This window comes from Salmo salar, chromosome 04 (genome assembly GCF_965601325.2).
Source record: "Salmo salar chromosome 04, fSalSal1, whole genome shotgun sequence".
NCBI lineage: Eukaryota > Metazoa > Chordata > Actinopteri > Salmoniformes > Salmonidae > Salmo > Salmo salar.
In genome coordinates this window covers 58,975,391-58,993,092 of record NC_138294.1, presented here as the reverse complement: position 1 = coordinate 58,993,092, position 17,702 = coordinate 58,975,391, and the positions used below count along the sequence as shown (strand labels likewise).

At 40.2% G+C, this 17,702-nt stretch overlaps 1 protein-coding gene across 1 annotated transcript in view; it reads right to left on the bottom strand.

The window, feature by feature from the left end:
* LOC106603560 (calmodulin regulator protein PCP4) overlaps positions 1-15,945 on the bottom strand; it is a 39,875-nt gene extending 23,930 nt beyond the window's left edge. Inside the window, exon 1 of the mRNA XM_014197412.3 lies at positions 15,820-15,945. Coding sequence (XP_014052887.3) covers positions 15,820-15,828 — 9 coding nt within the window. The 5' untranslated portion in view covers positions 15,829-15,945. The remainder of the gene's footprint in view (positions 1-15,819) is intronic.
* Between the last annotated feature and the right edge of the window lie 1,757 nt (positions 15,946-17,702).

Genomic DNA, 17,702 nt, shown 5'->3' with positions numbered 1-17,702 from the left:
TCTAGGGGTATTTTGGGTGTTTCTGTGAGCTTGGTCTCTCCAGAGGGGCTCCACACTGCACTGAGTGTCTATTAACTATTCAACAAGGAGAGGAGGAGACGCTAGGCGAACTAGGCCACAGATGACAATGTCGGCAACTCAGCCCCAACCAACACATTACAACGCCTCAGCAACCCCAGCGTGGTGGGGAGTGCAGGGGAAGGGACTCAGGAGCTCAAAGGGATAGGAGAGAGGTGGGAGCAGAAGGGAAGCATGGTGCTTGTATGATGGAGCCGGCTGCTGAGACAGGGTCACTGGGTGACTCAGACACCGGACCATAACAGCTATAGTTTGGTTGTGTAGCCAAACACGTTCACTCAAGCTTAGTGGGTTTTCTGCTGTCTAGCCCCCATTGTGATTTGGTAATATACATGGACACTGAAATTGTATCCACCTAAGTGTTGTGTGCTCACCTAAGCTTATCTACAGTTGCATTCGGAAAGTATTCAGACCCCTTTTTCCACATTTTGCTACGTTACAGCCTTATTCTAAAATTGATTAAATCATTTCCCCCCCCCCCTCAATCAATCTACACACAATACCCAATAATGACAAAGTAAAAACAGATGACATTTGTTTTTGTACATTTATTACAAATAAAAAACTTAAATATCACATTTACATAAGTATTCAGATTATTTACTCAGTACTTTGTTGAAGCACCTTTTGCAGCGATTACAGCCTCGAGTCTTCTTGGGTATGATGCTATAAGCTTGGCACACCAGTATTTGGGGAGTTTCTCCCATTCTTCTCTGCAAATCCTCTCAAGCTCTGTCAGGTTGCATGGGGAGCATCGCTGCACAGCTATTTTCAGGTCTCTCCAGCGATGTTCTATCGGTTCAAGTCAGGGCTCTGGCTTAGGGTCGTTGTCCTGTTGGAATGTGAACCTCCACCCCAGTCTGAGGTCCTGAGCGCTCTCAATGATCTCGCTGTACTTTGCGCCGTTCAGCTTTCCCTCGATCCTGACTAGTCTCCCAGTCCCTGTCATTGAAAAACATCCCCACAGCCTGATGCTGCCACCACCATGCTTCACCGTAGGGATGGTGCCAGGTTTCCTCCAGATGTGACGCTTGGTATTCAGGCCAAAGAGTTCAATCTTGGTTTCATCAGACCAGAGAATCTTGTTTCTCATGGTCTGAGAGTCCTTTTTTGGCAAACTCCAAGAGGGCTGTCATGTGCCTTTTACTGGCCACTCTACCATAAAGGCCTGATTGGTGGAGTGCTGCAGAGATGGTTGTCCTTCTGGAAAGTTCTCTCATCTCCACAGAGGAACTCTGGAGCTCTGTCAGAGTGACCATTGGGTTCTTGGCCACCTCCCTGACCAAGACCCTTCTCCCCTGAATTCTCAGTTTGGCCAAGTCTTGGTGGTTCCAAACTTCTTCCATTTAAGAATGATGGAGGCCACTGTGTTCTTGAGGACCTTCAATGCTGCAGAGCTCTTTTGGTACCCTTCCCCAAATCTGTGCCTTGACACAATCCTGTCTCAGAGCTCTAAAGACAATTCCTTCGACCTCATGGCTTGGTTTTTGCTCTGACATGTGCTGTCAACTGTGGGACCATATATAGACAGGTGTGTGCCTTTCCAAATCATGTCCAATCAATTGAATTTACCAGGTGGACTCCAGGTGGACTCCAATCAAGTTGTAGAAACATCTCAAGGATGATCAATGGAAAGAGGATGCACCTGTGCTCAATTTCAAGTCTCATAGCAAAGGGTCTGAATAGTTATGTAAATAAGGTATTTCTGTTTTTTATTTTTAATACATTTCCCCAAATTTCTAAAAACTTGATTTTGCTTTGTCATTATGGGGTATTGTGTGTAGATTGATGAGGGAAAAAAAGGATTTACTCCATTTTAGAATGAGGCTGTAACGTAACAAAATGTTGAAAAAGGGAAGGGGTCTGAATACTTTCCGAATGCACTGTATGTGTTTACCTACATTTTTTTCTATTGGCCCCATTGTGATTTGAATTGTTGCTTGGTAAATGAAACAAGCTATAAACCGACTGATTAGGGGAAATGTAGATTATTCAAATGAACCATTTTAACCAGTGACCAATGGAACCCTCAAATTAACCTATGAAGAACTCCTCCCTCACTACATTACCAGGTGTCGAAAGCAATTATCACACAGCAACGTTCTAGACGAGACACAAGAAGAAAGTGTCCTTTGAATTAATGCTTTCAAGTAAGAGCTTTGAGCTGAGATGGACTTTACTGTCACTATCCCAAGCTCTATGGGAGGAAAGGGAGCCAAGGTTGTACTCAGCGCAGCTGCCAACACATTAGATAACTCTGACTTGCAGCACCATATCCACCTGTTTACAGCACGATACCCACCTTTAAAGGTTCAGGCTTGGCAAAGTTGGATGGAGCAGTGCTAACATTCCTTACATGCGCATCCAGAAAGTATTACTTAGCCTACTAGTCTCTGGAATCCTGTCAAGTATCCATCTAACTTGACGAGTAGCGCTACAATACCTGCTCACTCAGCAGACGCACAGCAGCCATGTTTAGAGGATAGAGGAAGTCCATGTTGGAATGGGATGGGGTAAAGGAAAATGTCATCCTCTCATGCATTAAGGCTCTGGTGTTGGACGGCACAGTTAGGGCATTCAACTTGGTTTGACTTGTCCATCCTAAAACTGAACCTGACATCATCATTATTAAAAACAGCCTAGGTCAGTGATGCCCCTGAGAGAAGGAAAGTTAGGGGATGACCTTGGTGGTAGGAGTGACCATGAAATGCCCCTGAGAGAAGGAAAGTTAGGGGATGACCTTGGTGGTAGGAGTGACCATGAAATGCCCCTGAGAGAAGGAAAGTTAGGGGATGACCTTGGTGGTAGGAGTGACCGTGAAGAAAGACAGTTCGGAGATGGCCTCATCTTCGTGACAGCATGTTTCATGATTAACTACTCATGGTGTGATTGTGAAAGCATACATAAACTGAAGTCCTTTTGTTCACCGGACCTAAAATACCTCACAATCAAACGCCGACCGTATTACCTCCCAAGAGAATTCTCTTCGGTTGTAGTCACAGCTGTGTATATTCCCCCTCAAGCCGATACCATGACGGCCCTCAAAGAACTACGCTGGACAATTTTTTTTGTTAGATACTACTGCACTGTGGGAGCTAGGAACACAAGCATTTCGCTACACCCGCTATAACATCTGATAAATATGTGTATGTGACCAATAAAATTTGATTTGATTTGATTATGGGAGCAGAGTTTTGCCTTTTCATTCAGTCTGCACACTGATGGAAAATTCCAATGACAATAACAAGATACTGTCAAACTATAATGTAAATTCTTTATATTTGTCTTTCCGTCCATACTTGCTGAAAGGTTCATCTCCTATATTACTGTCTTTGTATAAAGATCATTATCATTCCATGCATTTAGTCAGGTACTTCCATTGGCATCCAATCTGCCCTGGATGCCCCTCCATGACATGGTAACAGAACCATCATTCCCTCACTGACGTCTATGTGGTGTTCTAACTACAGTATTCATTATCAGACAGGCAGGCAATAAGTAACAGTTTTTCTCCCTGCTGGAATAATCTGAGCAAAACTAATGATACAACACCATGGTTTCCTCATAAAACATTAACACGCATTAGCCAGACTCCAGGGCTCTCAGCACACATCCAACTAACTTCACTGCATCCTTCAGCAGCACATTTCTGCTCGACATCAGGGCCTGTATTCACAAAGCATCTCAGCGTAGGAGTGCTGTTTTAGGATCAGTTTTGCCTTTTAAAATATAATGAATGGACAGGGGGGAGCTGATCCTAGATCCACACGCCTACTCCGAGACGCTTAATGAATACAGGCCCAGAACACATGAAGGCTGTTGTCAACACTGTCATTCTATGAGGATGAGTAATCAACATGAGCGGTAAGTCCATACAGTAAATCCTGTCCCTCAGTCCTAGCTTGAGGACAATATGTAGCTAAATGGTTATTGTACAGTAAGTGAAATCCTTCGGCATCACACGGACTGTGTTACGAAAGCATCATAAAAACAATGGGGTCTTAGCACTTCTTCAACCTCAGGCGGCTGAAGAAATTTGACATAACCCAAAAACTTCTACAGATGCACCATTGAGAGCATTCTGTCAGGCAACTCCATGCAGGCAACTCCATGGCTCCTCAGAGGGTGGTGCGGTCAGCACAACGCATCACCGGGGGCACGCTGCTTGCCCTCCAAGACATTTACAGCACCGTTGTCAAAGGAAGGCCAAGAAGATCATTAAGGACCTCAGCCACCCAAGCCACGGTTTCTACCATTTAAAAGACAGGGACGGTACAGATGCATCAGAACCGGGACCGAGAGAGTGAGAAACAGCTTCTATCACCAGGACCCCGTTTTTAAAGTTATCTGGATTTCGCCTATCGGTTAGGAATAAATGCATAGAAATAGAATGAATAGTACGGACAAATCACTCCCGTTCTACTCATTTTATTTCTATGCATTTAATCCTATCCAATAAGAGAAATCCAGATACAGTTGAAGTCGGAAGTTTACATACACCTTAGCCAAATACATTTAAACTCAGTTTAATAATTCCTGACATTTAATCCTAGTAAAGATTCCCTGTCTTAGGTCAGTTAGGATCACCACTTTATTTTAAAAATGTGAAATGTCAGAATAATAGGAGAGAGAATGATTTATTTCAGCTATTATTTCTTTCATCACATTCAGAAGATTACATACACTCAATTAGTACTTGGTAGCAATACCTTTAAATTGTTTAACTTGGGTCAAACGTTTAAGATAGCCTTCCACCAGCTTCCCACAATAAGTTGGGTGAATTTTGGCCCATTCCTCCTGACAGAGCTGGTGAAACTGAGTCAGGTTTGTTGGCCTCCTTGCTCACATACGCTTTTTCAGTTCTGCCCACACATTTTCTATAGATTGAGGTCAATACCACACTATGGACTTTATCCCAATAGCCAGAAGGGGGTGACAAGAGAAGCATTGAACTACAGAAATTCAGCTGTGGTAATATATTCATTTTGACAATAGATATTCTGCTGGTTAAAGCAACTGGGATGTTAGGCCATCTACTGAGGTAAAATTGATTTGTGTCAAAGTTTCTATATAAAATAAATAGAGCCGCACACTCATAAGCTCCACCACGTACCTTTATTAATAAACAAACAACATTTCCATCCTACAAGGATCATTGAGGTGGTAATCAGATATGTTGGAGAGCCTTGGTTGTCTGTGGATTGTAGTTGGTCTTGTTAGATGTCCAGAATGGCATTCATGTGTGTCTCAATAACCAGTAGGTATTCAGTTAATTCTAACAATATGCTGTTCAGAGAATCAAAAAATGTAGGATTATATGAATTTGGAGTATACACACTAATAAAGGCAATTGTTTTTGCATTATACAGTTGAAGTCGGAAGTTTACATACACCTTAGCCAAATACATTTAAACTCAGTTTTTCACAATTCCTGACATTTAATCCTAGTAAAAATCCCTGTCTTAGGTTAGTTAGGATCACCACTTTATTTTAAGAATGTGAAATGTCTGAATAATAGTAGAGAGAATGATTTATTTCAGCTGTTATTTCTTTCATCACATTCCCAGTGGGTCAGAAGTTTACATACACTCATTTAGCATTTGGTAGCATTGCCTTGAAATTATTTAACTTGGGTCAAACATTTTGGGTAGCCTTCCACAAGCTTCCCACAATAAGTTGGGTGAATTTTGGCCCATTCCTCCTGACAGAGCTGGTGTAACTGAGTTAGATTTGTAGGCCTCCTTGCTTGCACATGCTTTTTCAGTTCTGCCCACAAATGTTCTATAGGACTGAGGTCAGGGCTTTGTGATGGAAACTCCAATACCTTGATTTTGTTGTCCTTAAGCCATTTTGCCACAACTTTGGAAGAATACTTGGGGTCATTGTCCATTTGGAAGACCCATTTGCGACCAAGCTTTAACTTCCTGACTGATGTCTTAAGATGTTGCTTAAATATATCCACATAATTTCCCTCCCTCATGATTCCATCTATTTTGTGAAGTGCACCAGTCCCTCCTGCAGCAAAGCACCCCCACAACATGATGCTGCCACCCCCGTGCTTCACGGTTGGGATGGTGTTCTTCGGCTTGCAAGCCTCCCCCTTTTTCCTCCAAACATAACGATTGTCATTATGGCCAAACAGTTCTATTTTTGTTACATCAGACCAGAGGACATTTCTCCAAAAAGTACCATCTTTGTCCCCATGTGCAGTTGCAAACCGTAGTCTGGCTTTTTTAGATACTACTGCACGGTTTTGGAGCAGTGGCTTCTTCCTTGCTGAGCAGCCTTTCAGGTTATGTCGATATAGGACTCGTTTTACTGTGGATATAGATAGTTTTGTACCTGCTTCCTCCAGCATCTTCACAAGGTCCTTTGCTCTTGTTCTGGGATTGATTTGCACTTTTCACACCAAAGTACATTCAACTCTAGGAGATAGAACGCGTCTCCTTCTTGAGTGGTATAACGGCTGCGTGGTCCCATGGTGTTTATACTTGCGTACTATTGTTTGTACAGATGAACGTGGTACCTTCAGGCGTTTGGAAATTGCTCCCAAGGATGAACCAGACTTGTGATGATCTACAATATTTTTTCTGAGGTCTTGGCTAATTTCTTTTGATTTTCCCATGATGTCAAACAAAGAGGCACTGAGTTTGAAAGTAGGCCTTGCAATACATCCGCAGGTACACCTCCAAATAACTAAAATTACGTCAATTAGCCTAACAGAAGCTTCCAAAGTCATGACATCATTTTCTGGAATTTTCCAAGCTGTTTAAAGGCAAAGTCAACTTAGTGCATGTAAACTTCTGACCCACTGGAATTGTGATACAGTGAATTATAAGTGAAATAATCTGTCTGTAAACAATTCTTGGAAAAATGACTTGTGTCATGCACAAAGTAGATGTCCTAACTGACTTGCCAAAACTATAGTTTGTTAACAAGAAATTTGTGGAGTGGTTGAAAAACGAGTTTTAATGACTCCAACCTAAGTGTATGTAAATTTCCGACTTCAACTGTAGATAACTTTTGAAAAAAGGGTCCCAAACCATCAGACTGTTGAACAGCCATCACTATCCAGCTACCTGCCCGGTACTCTGCCCTGCACCTTGAGAATAAAGCCCCATGTATATAAAGACATTGAACACTGGTCAGTTCATATACTAAAAATCATTCTTTAACCTGTCTCCTCCCCTTCATCTACACTGATTGAAGTGGATTTAACAAGTGACATCAATAAGGGATCATAGCTTTCACCTGGATTCACCTGGCCAGTCTATGTCATGGAAAGAGCAGGTGTTTCTAATGTTTTGTACACTCAGTGTAGCTCAGTATTTGAATAATGTATTTTATACAGTCATTATTGCTCATCTTTATCAAGGGTGTCAATAATTTTGGACCCAACTGTATACTTTATTCTCAACATAGCCCATCCTAACTAAGAGGGCTCCCGAATGGCACAGCGGTCTTAGGCACTGCATCACAGTGCTAGAGGCACCAATACAGACCCTGGTTCGATCCCGGGCTGTATCACAACCAGTAGCGATCTGGAGTCCCATAAGACGGTGCACAATTGGCCCAGCGTTGTCTGGGTTAGGAGAGGGTTTGACCGGGATAGGCTGTAATTGTAAATAAGAATTTGTTCTTAACTGATTTGCCTAGTTAAATAAAGGTTATGTAAATAATATATACCTTCTACTGTACATACCATTTTCTTTGCAAAAAATACAGTATACTGTCTACACACACACCACATATTAATGTTCAGGAATATGAAACTACTCACTCTAATATATCTACTTCATATCTACTTTGGATTGTGGACTCATTCTGACATTTCTTGATTTTTTTAAATTTTGTTATTATTATTTGTATATTTGTATTGCATTTGCTAGACATTCTACTGCACTATTGGAGATACTAACGTAATAATTTTGCTGCACCTGCTAATAACACCTGCAAATATGTGTATGCAACCAATACACTTTTATTTGATTTTGAGAGGATTTTAAGCCAATTCAAAGATTTAAAAAAATAAATCTTTATGCACTATCAGTTGGTCACTCAGAAGAGATCACACCAATTAATATGACATTTCCACTAACAGATTAACCGTGAAAGATTCTTTGTTCAGGTCAGAGACGAGGCAAAACAACTCAAAATAGAAACGCTAAAACAACAAAAAAGTTAGTTTAGCTAATTTCCTCAGACTTCCATTGACTGAGTTAATCTCCAAATCTGTCCAACAGGCACTTCTGAGCTGAATATAATTTACTCACACTGACTTTAATCAGTAGATACACAGGGTAAAAAAAGACAGAGACACTGCTCATCCTTCTACTACTCTGACCTTTTTACACTAATTGGTAGCAACCCTCTCTAGTTCTCCTTGTCCATTTGATGTATACTAGAGAGAAACGCTGGAGTGAAACAGAGGGCTCTGCTAAGTAGACACCAAAGCCACTGTGAAGTCCCATGATAAGTTAGTGGTAGCAACACCATATTGGACTCTTCATCTGATGCAGTGCTTTTACTTAAACAGAGCATGTTAAGATTTGAAAAATACTAATTTCAGAAAAAGGATGGAATGGAATGGATTAACGTTTTATATCATAGCAATGTAATAAAATGTGAAAAATATCAAGTCACAGCAATGCACCACTGTTAGTTGAGCAAAGCATGCATGATTGGTGGTTTTTGAAACATTGAACCATTTCCTTATTCTTCTGCATTTACTGTAAGCATTTCCATTTGAATGGCACACTACAGTACTTGTCATCTTAACCTACAGTGACTGACATTCCAGCTCATCACCACAACGTTCACACAATGTGGACATGGTTGTGATTGTTTATTTGTTTGTTCACACTTTAATGATGTTCTTCTATGTCATATATGTTCCCTGTTTTGAAACTCAGGCGTTTCTGTTTCCATCTCTATCCACATGGAAAACAACAAACCACTGGACCATGCTCTCAATGCTAATCAGACAAGGCTGACTGCACCCTGTTTTAAAGCCTGGAGGCGACACTGACTGTACTGCTGTCTGTCTGTCTATCTATCTGCCTGCTTCCCTTCCATTCCCATCTCTCTACATCTACTTGTCTATATGCCTGCCTGATCACAATCGACAACTAACTCAGAGACATTGGTTAGGTTAATTTACAGCACGTTAGGGTTAAGCGTCTGTTGGTTGGGTCCCTCGAGGCTCTACAGAACAGGGATAGAGCCTTCCGCATCATCTACCCATCATCTTAACCACACTGCACCATCACTGTGGAGGCAGTGTCGAATCACATCATGTTTCATACTGACATAACATCACGCTTCAGGTACTAAAACGCTTATTTCCCCCCCAAGATAAACTTGGAGGCAAGAGAACAAACAGTGTTGTGTTGCAGCCATTGTGAAGAGGACAAATTCAATTGAACCCAAGTGTCTCATCAAGAAGACAGATGTCATAGCTGTTGAATGTGTCTGACCTATCTCAATCTGTAAGTGATAGCAGGGGATAGATACATCGCACTACAGACAGATCCAAATATCCACTCGAGCAGTTACATAATCCTGCATAGCAACAAAAGTATTGAACAAATCTGCTTAATATTTGCGTGTTTGACGAGAGCATTCTAATCTAGCCTGCCGACAGAGGGACGGTGGCTGTCTCTAAATGTGGAGATATGTGGATTTTGTGCCCTGGTTCTAATGCTGTCCTGACACAGATGTGCTTACCAATAATACACTGGCATATACTTAAGATATTACTGAGATTCTTTTCAAGACCACAGACTCTGTAACTGTTTTAAAGTCGCCATTAGCCACATAGTGAAATCCCTGAGTGGTTTCCTTCCTCTCCAGCAAATTAGTTAGGAAGGGCGCCTGTATCGTTGTAGTGAATAGCTGCATCGATACACAATCCAAAGTGTAATTAATAACTTCACCATGCTCAAAGGGATATTCAATGTCTACTTTCTTTTACGTTTTCCCATCTACCAATAGGTGCCCTTCTTTGCGAGGCATTGGAAAACCTCCTTGGTCTTTGTGGTTGAATCTGTGTTTGAAATTCACTGCTCGAATGACTACCTCAGAGATGAGGTAGTCATTAAAAAATTATGTTAAAAACTATTATTGCACAAAACTTATGCAACTTATTTTGTGAGTTGTTAAGCACATTTTTTGTCCTGAATTTATTTAGGCTTGCCATAAGAAAGGGGTTGAATACTTAAACATTTCAGCTTTTTATTTTTGATTAAGTTGTAAAACTTCTAAAAACATACTTCCACTTTAACATTATAGGGTATTGTATGTAGGCCAGTGAAAAATATGTTTTTTATTCATTTTAAGTTCTGGCTGTAACACAACAAAATGTGAAAAAAGTCAAGGGGTGTGAATACTTTCTGAAGGCACTGTAACTGCATCATGGAGATGGGAAGCTAATTAATGTCCTGTGTGCTGTAAGATACCACTTTGTATCCTAGAGCACACAGGACATTTGTCTTGTAAAATCCTGTTTATGCAGTACTGTAGAAACCTATATAAACCATGAACAGAGAAAATCATTGTCAGATGTGTGCGCTGTGACATACAGTATGATCTCAAACCTCCACAAGTACATGTTGGTTGATGTTGGAAAATGTTGCACTAACTAAATACAGGTAACACTTAGCTACACAGCCTAAAATAGTGTGTAATGTGTTTTAGTGGGTAGGGTTGGCTGGGCAGGTTTCCCTCAGCCATACACCGAGGCAGCCACTGACCAAGCCTCTCCATTGGACCACCTATCCAGGCAGAGTGACGTGCTAGGAGAGAGAGGGGGCAGCTGTGAAGAAGGGAGGGGGCACTGCTGTAGAGCTAAGAGGACTGGCCCCATCTGTCACTACCACAGCCAGCCCAGTCTGTCTATCTCTCTGCTTCTCTGTCTGTCTGTCTCTCTCTCTCTCCCTCTCTCATTCTCCGTCTCTCTCTCTGCCTGTACCGGCCTAACATACAACAACTGCTGCTGGAATCCATTGACTTTGATGGAAAGGCCCAACTGTACTAGCCTATACATCAGGCAAGCAACCAGAAAAGAATGCAGCTCAATTGTTTCCAAGATTGGCCCATTGTTTTGAGGGAAAGAGACAGTGATAAGGTCTCCGATTGGGGGCCTCATTTATTTCCATTCCCACCTGCGCTATGCATGCAGTGACAGAACAGAATGTGTTATTTCAGTGGGTCAGCCTTGAATTATTCAGTGACAGCCAACACTCAGTGCAGTGTTTGCATATAGCGAATTCTGGGATGCTGGTGCTGTTTTTCTCTAGCAGTGTAATAAGCACAGAAACCCAAATGCCTTCAGCTAAGACATGATGATTATAAACATGGCTATTATGGCTTAACTGAATTGACTGGTGCATTCAGTTGATTGGCAGACTTTGTGTCTCTAGGTCAATATCACCCCCGCTTCAGCTAACACATAAACTGTTCATGCTGGAATAAACATTAACTTACAAATGTCATGGCTCAACAATCTTGTTTATCAAAGGACGTAGACTATTCCTGTATGTAGACCTATACTCTCTCTCTCTCTCTCACACACACACACACACCACACACACACACACACACCACACACACACACACACACACACACACACACACACACACACACACACCTTTCTCCTTATCACTTGTTTTCTCTCTCTTTCTCCATTTCTCCCTCTATACTGCCCACATCATTACTCAACCCTAAAATCGAACGTATTCACTGTAGTTACTTTTAATTGATAAAGTAGTTCTGCCTAAATCATGTGCAAAATACGTTTGCTTCTTATAGTGAAATGAGAAGACTACATGCACAGGCGACTTAATTGAAACATGAAAACAAGTAGGCCATTGCAGTATGACAACAACCGTTAAATAAAGACTGCATAAAACATGTATGTACCGCCATTAGTCCACTTGTTTCCAATTTCCCAGAATATTTGTATTTTGTGTTCTCCTGTGCAGTAGCGGATTTAGGTATAGACGATAGAGGTCGACCGATTAATCGGAATGGCCGATTAATTCGGGCCGATTTCAAGTTTTCATAAATCGGTAATCGGTATTTTTGCCCACCGATTTGCCGATTTTTTTTTTTTTTTAAACCTTTATTTAACTAGGCAAGTCAGTTAAAGAACACATTCTTATTTTCAATGACGGCTTAGGAACGGTGGGTTAACTGCCTTGTTCAGGGGCAGAACGACAGATTTTTACCTTGTCAGCTTGGGGATGCAACCTTACGTTAACTAGCCCAACGCTCCAACCACTTGCTTTACGTTGCCAAGGTAAGTTGCTAGCTAGCATTAAACTTATCTTATGAAAAAAAAATCTATCAATCATAAACACTAGTTAACTACACATGGTTGATGATATTACTAGTTTATCTAGCCTGTCCTGCTTTGCATATAATCGATGTGGTGCGCATTTGCGAAAAAGGACTGTCTTTGCTCCGACGTGTACCTAACCATAAACATCAATGTCTTTCTTAAAATCAATACACAAGTATATATTTTTAAACCTGCATATTTAGTTAATATTGCCTGCTAACATGAATTTCTTTTAACTAGGGAAAATGTGTCACTTCTCTTGCAAACAGAGTCACGGTATATGCAGCAGTTTGGGCCGCCTGGCTTGTTGCGAACTGTGAAGACTATTTCTTCCAGACAAAGACAGCAGACTTCGCCAAACGGGGATGAGTTAACAAAAGCGCATTTGCGAAAAAAAGCACAATCGTTGCATGACTGTACCTAACCATAAACATCAATGCCTTTCTTAAAATCAATACACAGAAGTATATATTTTTAAAACTGCATATTTAGCTAAAAGAAATCCAGGTTAGCAGGCAATATTAACCAGGTGAAATTGTGTCAGTTCTCTTGCGTTCGTTGTACGCAGAATCAGGGTATACAGAATCTGGCTCGATGCGAACCAATTTGCCAGAATTTTATGGAACTGTGAAATAACATTGTAGGTTGTGCGATGTAACAGGAATATTTAGACTTATGGATGCCACCCGTTAGATAGAATACGGAACGGTTCCGTATGTCACTGAAAGAATAATGTTTTCGAGATGATAGTTTCATATTAATGACCTAAGGTTTATTATATTATAGTTAAGTCTATGATTTGATATTTGATAGAGCAGTCTGACTAAGTGGTGGTAGGCAGCAGCAGGCTCGTAATAGTCAAAGGTATATGGTCTAGAGAGAAATAGTCGACGCGTCATAATTCCTGTAATAACTTGCGGCTGAACTTGAAAGGGGTTCCTTCGTTATTTTACCGTTCATGTCTTCCATAGAGAATGTCTTGATCTACTTCAAATAAGGTCTGTGTTTTGTGCTGAAACCGCCTCGGCGTTTTGATACCCGTGTAAATCTCACTAGGTAACGTTTGTCAACATATTTTCATAAATCCACTCTACAAAAAAATTATCTTCGCTTATATTGATCAGAGTTATATCCTATGGATATCTACACAGTTATAAAATTGGCAAGGTGGTGTAAGCCTAAACCAAACACAGACCTTATTTTAAGTTAATCTAAAAATATCCTATGGAATAAATGAAGGAACTGCTTTTCAGATTTTGCTAGAAGGTGTCATGGGAATTATGACTCGCACTTTGGTAGTCAATTCTTACCATGCCCATTATTAAAATAGGATTTCCTGCATATAGAAATTACAGTTTTTGTTTTCAGCATTCATCACAGGTAACTTAAACTCTATTTTTATTATTCAAACAGTTGAGAGTATTTGTCTCCTAAGCAGACTCTTCAGTATCGTTGTCACTTCAGAGCTGTGTGTGTGTGTGTGTGTATATATATACATATAAATAAATAAAATAATCGGCAGATTAATCGGTATCAGCTGTTTTGGGCCCCCAATAATCGGTATCGGCGTTGAAAAATCATAATCGGTCGACCTCTAATAGACGACATGGGCAGAGGGCGGCACAGGGTGCCCACACAACATTTTTTGGAATGGTGACATTTGCCCGATCGGTTTTCTATCGCTCATTTGCACATCACGTCAATGATACCATGTCATCGTGTGGGACTGTGGGTCAATTAACCTTGTTGTAGTGGGTGCCCTGATTCTAGTTTGTGAGCTAGGCAGGCTACTGCCTGGAAAGGTCTCCCACACAGAAGTATGAGATGGGGAGGGGGGCGGGGGTAGGTTGACCTCAGGTCTCCCCACTGGAAGCCTGAGGTAAGGGGAGTGGGGGAATCTATCAAATAGCGCACTTTGACTCTTACTTTGTACAGTACTAATGCAATTAGTAAAATCAGTCACACTACGAAATGTTACCAAATAAACCCCAATTCATTCATAATACTGTGAATATATAGTTTCACAGACATATTGTTGCATTTTTTTCTGGTTTGTGCGAAATCGTTAAGAATAATATAAAACCAGTCTGCACACCACCAAGGTGAATTGGTTTAGTCTTGACACTTGGTTGACAGTGTTGGGGGATGGGTAATGTATTGATGCTCGAGTGCCAAATCAACACAAATTTGTTTCTATTTGTCTGTGTTACTTCTTTTTGATATTTGAGTCTTGTTTTTATGTACATTTTTATATTTATATAGTTTTAAATGTTATGATTATTTATTTGTGTTGTTCCAAATGTCTGAATAAAAATTACAGTTAGTGCAGAATGGTGCTTTTTTTTATTTTGGCGGGGGGCGCTGAAGGGGTGGGGTTCGCCCAGGGAGCCATACAAGCTAGAACCCCACTGCTCCTGTGATTGCTGCCCGATTTAACCGAAGATTAGAGGACACACAAAACTGTATCCATTCAACAAAAGTCTTCAGTTATTATGTAACCACATAAATTAATGTCTTCACTTTTAAGTGTAAAGTTAGACAGATGATTTATGGTTTTTCTAGCACATTCCTTGTTGCAATACGTTAAAATCATAACGCACCAGAAAACAATGTGGAATTGTGTTTATTTTAACATAACTTTACCCACTGGGCAAAACCTGGTTGAATCAACGTTGTTTCCACGTCATTTCAACCAAATAAGTCAGTGTGATCACGTTGAATCAACTTGGAAAAGTATTTGGATTTGAAAAAATAAATCAATTTATGGGAATTTCTTATTTTTTTCCACCCATCTTTTAACCTACATCCAATAACACGGTGACTTTTTTGTTGTTGATTTCACGTTAGTTGACAACTCAACCAAATATTAGTCAAAACTAGATCTTGAAATTAAGTCTGTGCTCAGCGGGTAAGGGTTGCACAATAGCCCATGTCTAGGCTACACAAATAAGCATGCAGGCTACATTTCCAAAGCTATGCTCTCTATAGGCTACTTCCCGTCCATACCAGCAGCATACATTATTGTACAAACCATCTCTACAAAAAAAAAACATCTAAGGACAACAATCACGAATGGGGGGTCAGAGAGGACCGTTTGGGGTTCGTTGCCCGGTAGTTGGATAGCCTAATAAATAATGTTGACCTGCTGGACGTCAGTGACACTTTCTTATATTGTAGCAAATCGTTTCATATCGTTGCCATCGGCGAAACTACAAAAAATGTAATTTATTTCACGCTTTAATGGGCTCATTTGAAACAATTTGGTTGCGCTCCGCTTGAACGCTGGAATTAGCAGTGTTGCAGCAGCAGACTATCCATGGATACACTTATTAGCCTACCGTATGATGTGAGCGACAATTATACATCAAAGGAAAGGCTTTTAAAAATAAAGTACACCTACCTCACTCATGATTTATAAGTGTTGTAGTTACGATGATTCCAGTACTTGATGTACACTTGTCACTCGTAAGCAGTCCTCCCGTCCACGATGCCTTGGTCCGTTATAGAGGGGAGGTTTTATAGTATGTGGAGTAACCCTTTCATTTCCTCACGTTTCCATTAAACCAATAGGAATGTCTTCGGTATATCCCTATCTCAAGTCACCACTCAAGAGCTCAAATATTCATTCTAGTCGTACATATAGGCAGACAGACTTATCAAGTTATAGCCACAGCTCATTGTTATATTAAACCAACCAATAGAACTTATTTTGCTACAGCACAGTGTAGACTACACATCAACGTGTGCTTTATGTAATGCAAAGCAGCTCCCCACTGGGCACAAACTGGTTGAATCAACGTTGTTTCAACGCCATTTGGAATCTACATGGAAAATAGCCTAAAATGGATGTGAAAAAAGTTATCAATGTAAACTGTTGTTTTGAGTGTGAAATTTCAACCACATGATTGTCACCGTGGTAACCACATTTCAACATAAACAAACCTAGTATAAAATATGTTGAATTTGTACCTTTACGACAAGGTCAGATCTTCCATGTTATATCCACTATCAGAAAAAAAATGTAGGCTGGGCAGGACATTCTACAGGATAATTGATGTATCTACAGGTACCATTTGGACGCCCATCCATGGTTTTAACGAAGCCCTGCTTAGCTATGATATTTGTCACTGACCATAACCAATGTAATATTGTGAGAATGATTGTTGAGTGATCTCCACTTATAAATTAAATAGATTCACTGTTGCTATTGAAGTCATTCCAAAGGGTAGGTTTACCAGAGCAAATGAAATGTGACCATACTTTATCACTCATATATCATCAATGATGATGATATAGCATTTGCAAGGTCATGATCAGCAATTGTTTCAATTTAAACCATAATTAAACTAAAAATAGACAATACCTAGGGTTTTAAACTGTGGTTGATTTCAAATTGAATTATGTGATATTGAATTGTGTTTGATTGTCAACACAACCAATTATCAACATTTGAAGGAGATATCTTCTGCTTGAATAGTTCTATCGGTACCACTGACTTAGTCTGGCTTTAATTCCAGCTTGTCTACAATTTAATAATTGATATGTGGGATTCACGTCTCCATCTCAACCAAAAAATGTTGTTTAAAGAATAGGACTAAATCAAATCAAACTTTATTTAAAGTGCATTTAAAGTTTGATTTGATTTAGTCCTACTCTTTAACATATACGTTCACAATTGCTATAATAATCTTTGCAGAATCTCGAACTACATTGAAAGCACAATGTACTTATAATGTAAACTGAACTGTAATACAGGTCATCTGGTTTTGCTATTAGATGAAGTGCAGTGATAAATCATTCATTTATTGTAGTACAGCCCCCTGCTGTTCATACCAGGGAGAACACTTCTGACAACAATCCAAAAAAAAACTGTGTGTAAACTAATCCATTCAATCAAGACCTTCCCTTCACCTACTAGCCCACACCAAATGCATGGCTGAGCTGGGATGAGTGGATACTTGTCTATTCTTAATGTAGTACTAAGCCACAACATCTCAGTTGGTAGTGCATGGTGTGTGCAACATCAGGGTTGTGGGTTTGATTCCCATGGGGGACCAGTATGAACATTTATGCACTCATTACTTTACTGTAAGTCACTCTGGATAATAGAGTCTGCTAAATGACTAACATGCAGTGGTGGAAAATAACTAAATTGTCATGCTTGAGTAAAAGTAAAGATACCTTCAGAGAAAAGTGAAAGTCACCCAGTAAAATAATACTTGAGTAAAAGTGTTTGGTTTTAAATATACTTAAGTATTAAAAGTCAATGGAATTCCTAAAATG